The sequence below is a fragment of the Macrotis lagotis genome, chromosome 6, assembly GCF_037893015.1.
Source record: "Macrotis lagotis isolate mMagLag1 chromosome 6, bilby.v1.9.chrom.fasta, whole genome shotgun sequence".
Lineage (NCBI taxonomy): Eukaryota > Metazoa > Chordata > Mammalia > Peramelemorphia > Peramelidae > Macrotis > Macrotis lagotis.
This window is the reverse complement of record NC_133663.1, coordinates 227,339,233-227,356,135: the sequence shown is the minus strand read 5'-3', so window position 1 is coordinate 227,356,135 and position 16,903 is coordinate 227,339,233. Positions and strand designations below refer to the sequence as shown.

General features: G+C 33.5%; 1 protein-coding gene across 3 annotated transcripts in view; it reads left to right on the top strand.

Annotated features, from left to right (window-relative positions):
- Positions 1 to 16,903, top strand: part of GLRA2 (glycine receptor alpha 2) — a 272,444-nt gene that overhangs the window by 70,135 nt on the left and 185,406 nt on the right. For all 3 annotated transcript variants that reach the window (XM_074192705.1, XM_074192704.1, XM_074192703.1), the window contains one exon: positions 14,285 to 14,352. In XM_074192705.1, coding sequence (XP_074048806.1) covers positions 14,285 to 14,352 — 68 coding nt within the window. The remainder of the gene's footprint in view (positions 1 to 14,284; positions 14,353 to 16,903) is intronic.

The following is a 16,903-nucleotide window of genomic DNA, read 5'->3' as shown; positions in this document are numbered from 1 at the left end:
TACTACTTTATTCTCAACAACCAATATTAATGAAAAAACCATAATTATTTTCATGGTGCCCTTTTCCCTAATACTTGTTGGCAAAACCTAATAATGAAATATTCCATGGGATATTTCTTGTTGTCTTGGGGTATATGATAATACTAATAGCAATAACTCCTTTTGTTGTCTCTGTAAGAATTATGCAAGTCACCCTTTCATCTAATAGCAATTTCTATCTTCTTTACCTTTTATATCTTCTCTGAAAACACATCCTATACTCCAAAGAAGTTCAATAGTGAGAACATCAAGATTTACAAGATCCAACTTCTCCAGTGATATGTTCACTTATTGGTCCCTAAATAAAGAACATATATCTAGTACCATTAATAGAACTAAGGTATAATGATACTTTAAAAACTTAACATCCTCTGCCCACTTTCCAACATCTCTGCCACCTATTTCTTCCTTCTTTTCCTTCCTTCCTTTATTTCTTCTTTCCTTTTCCTTCTGTCTGTCCACACAGAATACCACTTCATTATCTGCAGGTGCTCTTGGTGTTTAAAGGCCTCACTTTACTCTTTTATTGATTAGTCAATAATAGATCCCAGACCAAACCCCATTTGTCCATCATTTTGTTTCAGGAGTGTATTTCCCTCCAAGATTGAGTTTTTTACTAAGTTAAAGCGGCCAGGGGCGGCTAGGGGGCGTGGGGCGCTAGGGGGCGCGGGGCGGCTAGGGGGCATAGTGGATAAAGTACCGGTCTTGGAGGCAGGAGTACCTGGGTTCAAATCCGGTCTCAGACACTTAATAATGACCTAGCTGTGTGGCCTTGGGCAAGCCACTTAACCCCATTTGCCTTGTAAAAACCTAAAAAAAATAGGCCATTATTTGCTCCATTTTAACTAGCCATAATCACTGAATGGGCATTGCTTCAGTCTAACTGGAGACCTATTAAAGACCCCAGTTTCAAAAGACCAATGTCTTCCACTACATCCAAGGATCTCCAATCTTCTTGATTCATATTTGATCCAGGTGGTTGAATGGGAGGAAGTGAGATTTGTGACTTTGCACAGCCCTGTCTCATTTAAATTCAATACACTTACATGTTATGCTATCACATATTTAATGTTATGATCTTCTTCAAGACTGAAGAGCAAACAACAGCAACCATATTACAGAATGAGAAAAGGGCAACCCAGGCCTGAGACAGATTGAACTTATCTTTGAAGAATGATAAAGGAATTCACTGGCAGAGATGGAAAGAGAGGACATTCTAAATATAAGGAACAGTATGATTAAAGCCATAGAGGTAGGGGAAAAAAGACCATTTTAATGGATAAAATTCACTTGTATTGTTCTTATTCAGTTGTTTTAGTTATGTCCAACTCTTTCTGATTCCATTCAGGGTTTTTGGCAAAGATTCAAGAGTGTTTTGTGTGAGCTCATTTTACAGATGAAAACCTGAGATAAATAGGGTTAAATGACCCCAAATATGACACCTAAGATCATATTTGAATTCATGTCTCTCTAACTCCAAGTGTTTTCTCCACTGAGCAATTTAGCTGCCAAACATTATTTATCCCATCATTATTTTGTGGAAATAATGATATAACCCTTCCTTTCTGATTGATTTTGAATGGTAGGGAAAAATTGAAATTTGCCAGTTATCAAATATTTTATTAAAATGGCATTCTTTTAGTAAAGTCATGAAGCATGTAGTTAATCTGAAAGAAATTATAACTAACTGCTCTAAATAAAAATCATATCCTTATAAGTATGTCTTTTTTCTTTGCTATTTCATTTCAAAATCTGACACAAAGTACTTCAAAAGATACCTAGTAGAGAAACAATTATAGGAAGATGCCACTATTCCAAGGTGAGAAGATCCCCACATAATTCTAGCAATTCATATCTATATGCAATAAATAAGTGATTATAATATTATAATAATCTGCAACTGCCATGATAGTGTCTTAAATATTTAAAACATATATTATTGTGTGTACATACATATGTATACTTATACATACAAATATGTATATATTTATATGTGTATATTTAGTAAAGAGACTGGAGTATTAAAATACTCCATCTCTTTTTGGCAAGGGAATGGAGTTAAGTGACTTGCCCAAGGTCACACAACTAGGTAATTATTAAAAGTCTGAGGGTGGATTTGAACTCAGGTCCTCCTGACTCCAGGACAGGTTCTTTATCCTCTGTGCCACTTAGTTGCCCCTCCCTATCTTCCTTTAATTCCAACTAAAATTCCATTTTTACAAGAAATTTTTCCCAACCCTTTTTAATTCTAGTGCATTTCCTCTTTTAATCATTTCCTATTTATCCTATACATAGCTTGTTTGTACATTAGATTGTGAGTTTCTTAAAGGCAAGGACTATCTTTTGCTTAACACAGCATCTGTTACAGAGTAGGAGTTTAATAAATGTTTATTGATTGATCGATTCCCCACACCTAGGACAGTGTCTAACATATTTCAGAAATGAAAGGATAAGGAGAGTTAATTGGATCTAGAATTTCATTAGTATATAGAACTCTGAGATGAGGAAACTCTTCCAATGCTTCTCACCAACTTTTATAGTTTTCAAGAGTTGTGTAGATCCACACTGTAAAACTCAAGTAGAAACAAGGACCACTAAACTATGTATAAGAATACCTGGGGGGGGTATATTTTGATTTGGAATATAACATTAACATCATCTATGTTTTACTGTATTTATTTATTATGTTAAATATTTGCCAATTACATTTTCATATGGCTTTAATAGGAAGTGTTGTAAATTGAAGCATGTTGCAGGTTCCATATTTGACAACTCTGGTGTAGAATACTGAGGTAATATATAACATGGTCAGAAGTTTTCAGAAGCAGAACTTGAATTCACTTCATTTGGACTCTAAGTCCAACTCTCTATCCATTATCCACCATTATCCAAAGTTAATAGGTATCTCATAAGTCTTTGTAGAATTGCATTATCAAATTACTTGTCAGTGGCAATGATTTTGTCCTTCTAATCCTTTTATCACTGTTAATGATTCACTCAAGTTGGATGAACTCAATGTGAATCCATGTAGGTGGATGTGCATCCAATATAGATTGATGACTCAGTTTTGAAGCTGCATCTGAAAGGAAATTTGGCCTTTTAGAAGCTGTGAGAACTCTGTTTGAATGGATACTAATGTGCCATCGAGCACATAGAAGTAACAGTTCACTAGTATTGGGACTAGACAAGTCATTCTCATTGCCCATATTTCTTTTTTTTGGCAAGGCAATGGGGTTAAGTGGCTTGTCCAAAGCCACACAGCTAGGTAATTATTGTGTTGAGGCCAGATTTGAACTCAGGCACTCCTGAATCCAGGGCCAATGAACTCAGGTCTTCCTAATCCTGCGCCAGACCTCTGTCTATTCTGACACCCAGCAAAGACACCAGAGGAGGAATAAGAAATAAATTTCAATCTGATAGTTTCAGATGAAAAAGTCATGTAAAATGTATGGCTCCCATACTCTTGACATATCCCAAACCTAAAGAATGAAATAACACAAAGAAATGCTAAATTTCTCCAACTATTTACATTTTGTTACTGATGCTAGAGAAGGGCAGACTACAGAATGATTTCTCTGCCAAAGAAACCATCGTGATTGCTGGAGAGAAAAATACACTTTAATATTAAATTGCCTGTCATTTGATGAAATTGGAAAAAAAAACTTGGATCTTATTATATTATTGAATAAAATTGTATCATCACTGACTGGGTACTCCAGGAATCCCTGAAATCTTTCTGTTTTTCTTTCTTAATGGATCCAGTTGTCACCCATAAATAGCAGGAACAATTTTGAGCATTTGGTGGCTGCATGGTTTATTTTAATACAAAGAATGTTTCTAAATAAGTACTAGGAGGCAGGGAGAGGATGGCAGAGGTTTGGATTTTTGCCAAGAATCATTGGAGTGATTAGATAAATGAGATGATAGTCTCAGGGCCCATAATGCAAAGAAACAAAGAAAATGGGAGTAGATTTAAGCATCACTTCAAGAAAGAAGTATCAAAAATTTAGCCTGGTTGTAATTCCAGTTCTGCTATTAATTTGCTTTGTGACCTTGGATAACAGCTATTTAACCTGTCTGAGTTTTAATTTTCTCAAATGTAAGGGAAAATTCTACCTGTTCAGTCAATACTAAAAGAAATTTTGAAAATAAAAGATCATAAACTTGAAAATTCAATATACCACAGATTTAAAACTAGAAAGGGATCCCAGAGTTATATATTCTAACCCCTTCATTTTCACAAACTTTCAAGGCATCATTTGAATCTAGGTCCTTTAACTCTGAAATTGGTCATTTGGAAAAGAGATACAATAAATGTTTTTTTGGGAAAAAGACTATTATTTCAGTGAAGTTCCATGATTATCAAAAAGCCCCATTCGTTAAAAGGTGTCTATTAGATTAAAAAGCTGATTTCCAACAAGGGAATGATCTCTTTATCTTCACCTATTAGCTAAAGAGAAGAAAATGGGAAGGTATAAATAGAAGCTTTTCAAGCTTCCTGGGCAGCATTCCACAAATGAAGAGGAAAATATAGCATTAAAGTTAATATAGGTAATTAATATTAGCTTATGGGGAAGTAATATAATATTACTCTTTTAAACACCCTAATCTCACAATTCCTCAGTTTACTCATTTCCTGCAACATTCCTCCATTTAATCTCAACTACACAAAGATGACCATATCCAGATCTTGTTTTTCTCCACAAATTAACCACTTTCATATTTATGAACTCTGAAGTGTTTTTATTTCATTATTCTGTACTGTTATTTTACTTCACGCTCTATTTTGCATCCTAGTCTTCATCCATGTCACTGACTCCTAATACCTTGACCAGTAAGTTATTTCCCAAACCACTAGCCCCTCTAATAATGCTAGTTTCACTTTCATCCCTTTACTATATTGACCCCTTAGTGAACCAGTCCAACTTCAAACTGATATCTTTCCTTGAATCCCTTGCTCTTTTGTCTTGTTGCTGATCCTGCCCTACCAAACTTCAGTGTTGTATCACTTCTGTCATCTACTGCCTTTGTTTCTATATTTTCAATGCTGAATGAAACTAGGGAAATCACAAAATCATATTGACTGAAACCTCTACTAATTTATGCTACATAAATTCAACTTAACCCTTACTGATACAAGACATTCCTTTTATACCTCCTTATCTTACTCATTATCTTATTCACTTCAATGAATCACCTCTATCTTTTTATGTCCAAGTATCTTTTGGCAGTTTGGTGAAATATATAAACCTCTTTCCAGAGTTCTGTTTGTTATATATATTCATAATTGAAAGAAATACTAAATTTCAGTTAGAAGATAGTAAAAACATGGATATATTTCCCCATGCAAGTTCACAGATCCCTCTAAATATATCATACTGGATCCTAAGTTAAGAATCCCTGATCCAAATGATCAAAAAAACCCTCATGATCCTATGAAATTTGCTGATTGCATCTAGACATTTCCACAATGCTTTCCACTATTTCCTCATTGTTTTATATGCTCCCTAGAAAAGTACCATAATGTTCCACTTAAAAAATAATGATGAATGATACAAAAAAACAATCATCCTCCCTTCGTCTCCTCTTTTTTTATTCTCTTCCTCTGCTCATCCCTTAATGACAACAAAGAAAGAAGATGCAAGAAGGTCCTTTGGGGAACATCGCTTCTTTGTATTTTGATATTAAGGGTCTGACCTTTAATTCTATATTTTCTTGATCCCTTTATTTGAATATTTTCCATCTCCTCTTCATATTATGAACTAAAGGCAAGTTCATTTCTCCATTATTCCAAATCAACTCATTCCAAAGGGCATTTAATTTATGTACATCAAACATATGCACTTAATATTTCATTCCAGGCCAAGGTTCACACAGTATAGTATTAGTAGTTCTAAGATGTTAGTGTTAAATTATGTACTTTTTCATAGAAAATTGCAGGGAACAAAATACAAAATGAGAATGTCATTCTTATCAGTTTGTTGCAGGAGAGTTAAATAATGCATTTTCATCTTAGAATGAAAGATTGTTTGCATAACCCTCTGCTCCCAAAGAGTTTTAAGATAAGGTTTGGAGAATATTGGAAATAGATTGTGAAAAGGAGGTGAAAGAAACATTAATGATCAATTGCATTGGTCTTAAGACATATTTTCAAAGTTGATATTGATAATATCTTTCCCTACTGTTTAATCCAGAACTGAATGAGTTGGTAATACTAGGATAATATGTATGTATGTATATGATTAGCAATTGTCTTTAAACAAGTTATTAGGAAAACCTAAATACAGTTTCTGTTACCAGAGTGAAAATGAAATGACAGGAACAGTTCCTGAGCTCATATTTAGGATAATTTTGCATGATGCCAGATGCATATTACCACTGCTGCTGTTCTGCTAAAAATAGCAAGGCCTGAACTAATTCTGAAAAAAATACTATATTACTTTTCTTTAGATTTTGTTTTTAATTGAAAGAATTTTGCTTTGGAGTCAGAGGATCTAAGTTAAAATCTTTATATTTGGGAGTACATTCTCTTATTTATGCCTACCATGCTCATGTGAAAGAATGGTGGGAACATAATTTATAAGGAAAAGGAAATCTGCATACATAATGCAAAATCCATACAGACAGAGCAACTCACAACTCAGAAAGTGAGTATTGAATTCCTTTCTTTTTCGTAGGAACCATATATACAAACTTCATTGATTGGCATAGAATCTTTATTGGATGAGAGGTGTCATAGTTAAGTAGAGCTCTTCTTTGGTGCTTTGGAATTAACTCTTCACTAAATTCAGCTTTTCAGCTGGATAAGTGAATCAGTTACTCTTATTTCTATTCCTCAGTGGCACCTTTAGTCTTGATAGTTTGAGGATCAGATAAGGTTTTCAGCTTATTTAATGACATATTTTTTTGAGCAAATGCAGAGACCTTAGTTTAAGACTGACAGAAGCTTCCTCATTTCTCATTCTGTTAGCTTCTTAGTTTTTTCTCCACTTCTCAGGAAACAAGTGGCAGTGAAAAACAGTATTTTCTTTCCTCCTCTTGAATCCACCTCCTATGGAAAAGTTAGTGTTTCAGCTCCTTTTTTGTCCTTGTTCCTTGTTTTCTTGTTGTTTTTCTCCTTGTTTTTGCTCATATTGTTCTTATTCTTGATATTGTTCTATATCATCTTGTTCTTGCTCTTCTTGTTTTGTTTTCCTTCTTTTCCTACTCATTTTTGTATTTCTTGATCTTTTTGTTCTTGATCTTATTCTTCTTGTTCTCATTCTTGTTATTCCTCTTTTCCTTTCTTTTGCTGTTACCATAATTATTGCTGCTGCTATTTCACCTTTCAGTTATCAAATTTTCACAGTCTAAAAGGAATTCTCTCCCTAGAATTCATTGAATCCTGCCTTTTGGTCATTACAATAAGGTATCCTACATGAAGGATTAGCCTTTCCTAGTATATTCGTGATCAGCTAAAGGGTGCAGCAAAAGCGCCAGCCTTGAAGTCAGAAAGACAGGAATTCAAATTCGGTCTCAGACAAATTATACCCCAGCAGGAGTCAAAGATATCAAACAAAAGCAAAATCAATTACATGTGGTTATACTGGATTTATTCTCAACCAGATTCTCAATAGTATACCTTAGAACACAAGTGTTATGGCAATAAACGAAGTAAAATAAATCTTATTTTCTCCAAATATAGAACACAATCTCCAGAGATCACATGGAAAACATGCTCCACAAGTAACTGAGCAAACTTTGATTTATGATCCAAAATTAAGTTTCTCTGTTTTTAATGATTTTAGAAATATAAGAATTAAATTATAATTTTCCCTTCCATAATTCATATTCTGTAACAAGTTAACATCTACATATGGCTTATAATGACATATGATGCCAAAACTGCAGTTATTTTCAACAAAGGAGTTTATCCACAATCTTCTTCCATTCATACATGTATAGATAAATATTTTTATTTGAAACTTCAGTTGTTCCTTTCATATTTTTCTATTCAATAGATAAGACTCAATCATAGTAGATTATTATGATTCTAATATAGAGAATAAATCCCTTTAGAAATAACAATTTTAGGGACAGTTAGTTGTACAATGAATAGAGCACCAGTCCTGGAGTCAGGACAACCTGCATTCAAATCCAGCCTCAGGCACTCATTAATTACTTAGCTGTGTGACCTTGGACAAGTCATTTAACACCATTGCCTTGCAAAAACCAAAAAAGGGAGAAAGAAATAGCGATTTTAGAATGGTCTGTGCTACAATTGGGGTATGGCTGAACAAGCTGTGGTAAAAGATTGTAACGGAGTATTGTTGTGATATAAGAAATAACAAGCAGAATGATTTCAGAAAAACTAGAAAAACTTATATGAACTGAACCAAAGTGAAGTGAGCATAATCAGAAGAACACTGAACACAGTAACAACAATACTGTATGATGAGGACCTGTGACTGACTTACATATTCTCAGAAATACAATGATCTAGAACAATTTTAAAGGACTCATGAAAAATGTTATCCACCTGCACAGAAACAAATGATGGAGTTAGAATGAAAATTCAAGCACTGTTTTTCCCTTTATGGTTTTGTTGGTCTGTTTTTTTCCCCAATGTGACTAAAATGGAAATATTTTGTTTGAAGGTATATGTGTGTATGTGTATATATGTGTGTGTATGTATATGTATATACACATATATATATATATTACATATATATATATACATATAAATTGCTTATCTAAAGGAGAGAAAATAGGAGGGAGGGGGTAAAAGGGAAAGAAATTTAATTTTAAATTTTAAAAAATATCTTAAAAACTTTTTTACATGCAATTAGGAAAAACAAAATATTTTCAAAATAACATTTATAGATCAATATAATATAGATACATACATATATAAAAATAGTTACAGAATTCTATAGATATATAGATATAGATATAAGCTGATAAATCACTGTTATATTACAGAGTACTAATCAGTCATTCAGACCTAAGTAATTGTGCAAATATTTGTTGAACATCTATACTTCCCCACCACTATACCAAAGTATTTATTAAAGAAGTTAAAGACTGGTTCCTTAATCTCAGGAAGCTTCCAATTTAGTTATGTAGATCAATCAGTGAATAACCATTTATTAACATATTTGTTAAGATTTAAAAATATTATGATATACATTTTAGAGGGAGTTCATTGCACAGATGAAATTACATATCCTTGAAGATTTGGCTCAATTTCTACAAGCATTTATTTGTGGAACTACCTAGAGTTTCACATTATAAATCATTCTTTCTTGTTACTCTATGTCATGGATTCTAAAAATGCAGTATATCAGTTCAATTTGAAATTTATTAAGTGTCTACTAGGTCCAACAAATCATGTTACATTTACTGGTGTATATATATATACAAAGACAAGACTATTCCCTGGTCTCAGAATAATATCTATATATCAAAATAAATATAAAAAATTTAATAGTAACCAAATGAAAGGTAATTTGAAAAGCATAGAAGGCACTAGAAGTTGAAAGAAGTGATCAGAAAAGCCAGGAAACTACTCATGTGGGACATGGAATTTAAGGTGAGTTTTCAAAGAAAGTGGGAATTCTGAAAAAAAATGAACCTAAGGAGAGACTGTATACTAGGCACATAAAAAGACATAAAGACAAGGAATATAATATAGAACAGGAGGAAAAAGAAATAGGACAAATAGATTGGGACCTAGAATACATGAATATGTAATAACCCTGGAAAAGTATGGTGGAATATCAAGATTGTGAATGATTTTAAGTATCAAATAGGTGAACTTATATTTTATTGTAGCAGTAAGAGGGAGTCACCAAGACACTGACATGACCAGACTTATGCAAGTGTCAAAATCTTTTTGACAGTTATGCGGGGGTTTGGATTGGAGAGAAAAGAGACTTGAGCCTTGAAGAAACTAATTAGAAGGCTATTGCAATAGTTTAAGGAAGAGTTGAAATGAGTATGAACTGACAGTTGTACAAGTAGAAGAAAAGGGAGACATGTAAGATTCAACAAGACTTGGCAACTGAATGAATATATAAGTAGTAGAGAGAAAGTAGAGGCTAAAATGTGGCTCTGAAGTTGTGAAAAAATGAATATATAAATATTAAAAATATTAGAGATATAGAATGATCACTTGAAGATATTGTAGATTCAAATGAAAGTTTGGGGGATCTGTTTAAAAGCTTCTAGAAAAAAATACCAATAGATAGGGAAGGACTGAAAAGACCATCACAGGTAGCAAATAATAAACTCATTTGTTTAAGCAAATAGAGATAAAATAATTTATTTGTAAAATCATTTAAATTACATAATTTAGAATATGCCAAAAAATAATCAAAAGTGAGCTTAATAGCTAGAAATGAGCCAAGAGAGAAAACTAAATTTTACTCAGGGTGGTCCATTCTAGCTGTTAGAGAGTTTAACTAGAAATCAAGGATTTGTTGAGAAGCTAACTTTCTCTACATATCCACTGCTTCTCTTTTTATATATCTTTCCAGATGAGTGTTTGTGACCAGACTTTTCTCCCTGCCCCCCTGGCCATAAAGCTTTAAAACCAACTCTCTCTCTCTCTTGGAACTCAGCATCATGCCACACTTAGGATTTTCTCTGCCAGTTTATAATCACATAAAAGCATGCAAAACTACTCAGGTTACAGGGAGAAGATGGGGGTGATAAGAAAGGCTTAAGTATTGCAAAGAAGATTTAACAAAGTAGTTGAAATTCAAATTAGGGAATAGTAAAATCATAGCCTTGGACCTAATTGCAATGAAATTGATTTGTTGTGGGCACAATAAGCATAGTAGTATGACTTCTTTAGTACTATTCAGTGTCATATGAACAGTAGTGAAGGAGTCATATGGTGGAAATAATACAGGATTTGTGTTTGACAAGGCATAAATGGTGACAATTACTGCAATCTCACTTTGTATTTGGGTTAGAATGAAAAAATTCCTTTCCACACCCATAATACTCCTAGAAGAACCAGAGCAATGTAAATTACCCTAGAGCATCACTTTGCCACAATAATGAGAGGGATGAGGCTAGGAAACTTTATTCATTCCTACAAGACTGTAAAGTTGTGATCCCCCTTTATAATAGTTTTAGAGCTATTCTTGTGCTTATCCTCCCTGATGGATTGGAAGCTCCTTGAGAGTAGAGGCTACCCTCTTTTGTATTCTAAACATGTTTCCTAGCTTATCATAGGAATCCACTAAAAAAGTTTAGTGAATTACAAATGAACTAATTTGCATGAAATTATAATAGAAAGTATGGAAAGATAGAAGACAGTGTGATCTAGGACATTTTTATGGAGGAAGTTTAACATGATATGGACTTTGAATGATGTTTAGAATTTGGAACAGTTCAGAAAAAGGAAAGAAGGGTATACAAGCTTAAGGAACATTGCAAACAAAGATATAAAATTAATTTAGCATGTGTGTGTGTAAGTCAGTGAAAGGAATCACACAGACTAGAATAAATTTTTCATGTTAGAAACTTATAGAAACTAAAGATGTGTGGTTGTGTAGTTTGTTTGAGACCTGATCATGGAAGATCTTGAAAGGCAGACTGAGAAGTTTGAATTTAATGAAGGAGGAAATTAATAAATATTACTCAATGATAAAGAAAGAAAAAGAAAACCCTTTACAAATATGTATAGCCAAGCAATGTGTATGTACATATGTATTATGAATTATATGTATATACATATATATTAGAAGGCTATTGCTCTAAGCTAAAAAATATTGATGAGGTTTGAATTAGAGTGTTAGTTGTACAAGTAAGGGGAAAGGGAGAAATAAGAGCTGACATAGTGGTGGAAGAACAGTTCCTGAGTGAGCTCAGAGTAGACCTAGATTTTCTTAAACTTTCTATTGAATTCTGTGTCTTGAACCATGGAGACAGATGCAGGTTCTTTATTTTTGGCATATAATTTCTATTTTGGAGAGGTTTGAAAGGTAATGGGGATCAGAGAAAGGATCTAGTCTGATGGTCATATGACCTGGGAGATCAGTATGAGAATATTTGCTAGATAATTCTTAAAGAGCTAGATGAAAAACCTCCTCTTCCATCTTTTTTAATGATAAAATGTACTTTCATTGAAGTGGTTTTTTTCTTTACTGATATTCATTAACTTTTCTCATCAGACTCAAGTTTGATCACACCATCCATCATATCTCTCTCTTTTGTGACCTGGTTATATAGAATGAAACCAAGCACATATTTCTATTTTTTTCCATAGAAAAAGATGCCAAAAGAATAGACAAGATCTTGCTGCCCGATTTATACAGATTTCCTCAAAAAAAATCTTAGTTCAAGTTTAAGTTATTAAAACTTAAATTTTCACTAGGATTTCTGGGACATTATATTTGGGACATTATGACCTACATGACATGGGTCAAATAGGAGTTAAAATTTGATTTTCAGTATCAGAAACACTATTCCAAAAATACTATTTCTCCCTTTCTATTCTTATTTTCTGTTGTATTTTTTATTTACTGTGACTCTAAAACATTATATGAATTTATCATTATTATATATTAAATAAGGCGATTCTGCTTTGAATTTTCCAGGTCTTGACATTTCTCCTTATTTCTCAAAGAATATTTAGCTAGGAAATAGAAATGTGGGTAAAAAAATACATATCCATCACAATGCTTTATAATTAACAATTTTGTAGAAAGTGAAACAGTTAACTTGGTGATAGTTAAGAAAGGAGGTAAATAGAAAAACATATAGACAAGTCAGATGATCTTCTGGAATTCTGATGAGGAGGAAGAGAGCTGTGAACTTGAAAACTAAAAAAAAAGCCAACTAAATCTACATAGGCTACATTTACTATTGCTCATATGTGTTTTGAAAGGGAAAAAATGAAAGAAATTAGTGGGAAAGACTTGATTGTTTGGTATTTTAAGACTTCCAAAACATTCAACTACTCATAAATCTTTTCTCATTATAGATGGGCCACTTATTTTAAGAAAACAAAAATGACAACCATTCCTCCTTTTACTAAGACTTTCCTTGCATGCTCCTTAAATGCTCATTATGCTACTAGCTTATGTCAGTCCAATAGGCTGCCTTGACCAATGCTGTATGCTCTGAATGTGAGTACCTAACTTGGAACAAGAGAGTTCAGAAATACTATGTATAACTTGTGGTTTGGTTAATCTGCTAGGGATACTTTGCACCAAGTCCTGTCCCATTAGAATCATTGACCTACAGGTGCCAGGCCATCTAGGTCAGATCTGGCACTAAGTGTTGATCCATGGTGAATAAGGAGAGGGGACTTCATGCTGAGGTGAACAAATGAATGAAAAAAGGAGCATTTCATTGATATCATTTAGTCTTCTTCAAAGGAAAATCTTTGACAGCAAATAGCATTCCCCTAGGGAAAAACTATACCATAAAATAGGGAGATAGTTACTTGTAGACCTAAAGGGGCAAAGAAGAAAGCCTAAGGAAGAGTCATTACTAAACTTATACATGGGGATATGGAGAACAAAACGGGTAGGGCATAGTTTCTTATTCACCAATGGCCAAAATCATAAGAGTTGTAGAGCATCCCAATCTTGTACTTCATATCATGAATCAGCAAGCCAAGTCTACTAGGCATACTTCACTAATTTTATTCCTTTCTTAAGGTACTTTGGTTATATTTGCTGTAAAAATTTTCTAAAATCTTATTTTGCTCCCATTTATTTCTTAAAGTTAGTTTTTAGTACTTTTAATGGAGAAACTAAATAATGTAGTTTTCTAAGTACTGTAGAATGAGCTCATTTCGTTGAAATTGACTCACATAGCATTTTCTTGCCCATTTATAGTAGATTGGGCATCCATAAGTAGACATGCTTTCTTAGTTGTCACCAAAATAGCTCTTGGCTGATAGTTTAGTGTTATGTTGTTGCTGCATCTGTGTTGGGGGTGCTTAATGTAAGTAAAATTGATGATAATATCAATGGTCATAAAAAGGGAACTATGTAACCAAATTTCTGTCAGACTATCCCAGCAATTATGCACTATAATGACACAATATTGTTACCAATGAATAAACATTTGAAAGTAAAGGATTAATGGATACTTTAGTTATATTTCTCTAGGTGGCCTCTGCACTTGAAATCTCACTGTCCTCTTTGTTAATGTCCACCTCTCTCCACCATTTGGCACAGATATTGGTAGGGCTATCCTGTTGGCTCAATGTCTATTGCAAAATTCTTATTGCATTCCACAGGTCCTCCAGTAAACGTTACTTGCAATATTTTTATCAACAGTTTTGGATCAGTCACAGAGACCACAATGGTAAGTGCTACAATACCACAGGCAAGAAAAAAACACTACTTGCTATATGTCATGAACACAACCTGTCAATTTTTTCTATTTATTGTTCAACTTGCAGGGTCTCCTGTAAATGTTACCTGCAACATATTTATCAACAGCTTTGGTTCAATAGCAGAAACTACAATGGTGAGTGGGACTGACCATTGAAGCCATTTTGTGAAGGAGTGTATTGTGGGATAGAAGAGAGCTATTGCATACTTGGGAGAGATTTTACTGAGTGCCAAGCTCATAGTCAAGCTGTTCAGTTCACATTTAAGAGAACCCATTTATCCTCATACATAGTTTTTTAAAAGATGGCACATTCTGTCTTTAAATCGTTAAAAATTAGTCCATCAGTTAAAGGATTTTTGAGAAAAATAGTTTGTTTAGATTTAGGAAAGACTGACTAACAATGAACAATCACATATGCGAATATTTTAGTTAGCTGAAGAAATCTGCAGTCCAAGCATAGAAAGCTTTTTATAGATATGATGAAAGTTTAAGATGTACAATTGTCGCTATGATTTAATCTTGAAAGTAGTTTCTAGTTTTTAACTAACCTCTACCTCTAGTATTTAACTAACTATGCTTCCCAAAGATAGATTCTCTTTACTATTTCTTAACAGAACAAAGTGTGTGACATCAATATTCCAGTGAACACATTTATTTATCCTCCAGTGACATTCTTTCTAATTTCTACCACTAATACCTTCATGCTTCATTATTTCAGTATTATTTTGTCAGAATAGGTAGCCTTATTGATGTCTTTTAAAGATCAGGGTTTCTGAACTTATGCTGGCTCTCAGATCACAGATTATGGTACACTGATGGACCTGTACCTGAAGAACTTTTTTTCCCACCTTGATAGAATTTTGAGAAAGAAGGGAAGGATTTATCAAGAGACAGATGCTACACTAAGAACTTTAAAAATATCTCATTTGAGATTCACAATAACCTGAGAAAGGCACTATTTTTGTCCCCATTTTATAGTTGGGAAAACTGAAGCAAAAAGAGTTGGCAAATATCTGGTCTTTCCTACTCCAGACCCAGTACTCTATCCACTGTACCATTTGGCCACCTTGAATGCAATCTTCAACCATATTTTTCAAGGATCTGGGATCATCTGCATGCTAAAATGAGAAAATTGAGGGAGATGCTATTACAGGATTAACATGTAGATGCAATTGAATTATAGATAAATAACAAATAGGCAGACATTTTAGGAAAGGTATTTGATTCAGTCTCTAGAACTGCCTGGCACATAGTTGATTTAAAAGATGTTTGTTAATTGATGATAGAACAACAATGCAGATGAAATTTTAAATTTCTATATTAAAAACACCACGGATCAGGACAGCTAGGTGGCACAGTGGATAGAGTACCAATCCTGAAGTCAGGAGGACGTGAGTTCATATTTGACCTCAGATACTTAATAATTACCTAGCTATGTGACCTTGGGCAAGTCACTTAACCCTACTACCTTGCCAAAAAAAAAGACCACTAAAATTTTAAAATAATATAAATACATTTTCTCTTGTTTTAATATCAGCCTCTCTGGCTAATATTGATTGAGATTTGGTCTACTGATAGAGATGAGGGTATAGTCCATTGTAACTTTACACACACATAAGAGTTTTCAAGAATAAAACAAATTCAAAATCATAAGAGTGTAGATTTAGAGAAACAGACATTCAAAGTCACCTTAAATATTACCTCCCATCATTACCATATGTATACACACCCAATATACTTCCTATTACCTCTAGGACCAAATATAAATTTCTCTTTTGAGGATTTAAATTTCTTCACAAACCTTTCAGACTTTTTATATATTACCCCCTTTTACAATAAAGCCACTCTTTGAGATGTGGTAAAAAAAACTTTAATACCATTCTTCCTCTGCTTCATCGTAGTGTCATGAGGGATATAGTCACAAAGTCTATAGACATTTGCTATTAGAACTGTAGGTTGAATTTTAGATCTTTAAAAAAATACCTTTTGCTCACAGGCTGAATTCTTTTAGACCCTGGGACAGTAAGGAAGTTCAAATTTGTATAAAATAGTAGATTTGGGGGGGTAGCATTTTATATATTTATTGGAGGCAATCAAGGTTAAATGACTTGTCAGGATCACACAGCTAGCAAGTGTCTGAGACCAGATTGATTTCATTATGACATTAAAAATTGCATAGGGAAAGAGGCTAAACTTGTTATTTTATTAATTGAGGGATTTCTGTAAAGAGAAATTCCCTCTACCATTGCAGATCAGTACAAGTTAAAGTCTCTGTACCTTAAAACATTAAGTGACTTTCCCATATCTCACAGGCAGTATATGTCAGAGTTAGAATTTGAATTCATATCTTCCTATCTCCCATTCTAGCTCTCTTTCTACTTTATCACACCTGCCATTCTCAAGATTTCCTAAGAGTCCCCAAAGAATCACTGAAGAAAAATTATGCAGCCTGGGCTTTGTCATTCAATTTCATTCTCTCCCCTTTGCTTTTATCCTGCAGAAAAAGGGACAAAACTTGAAG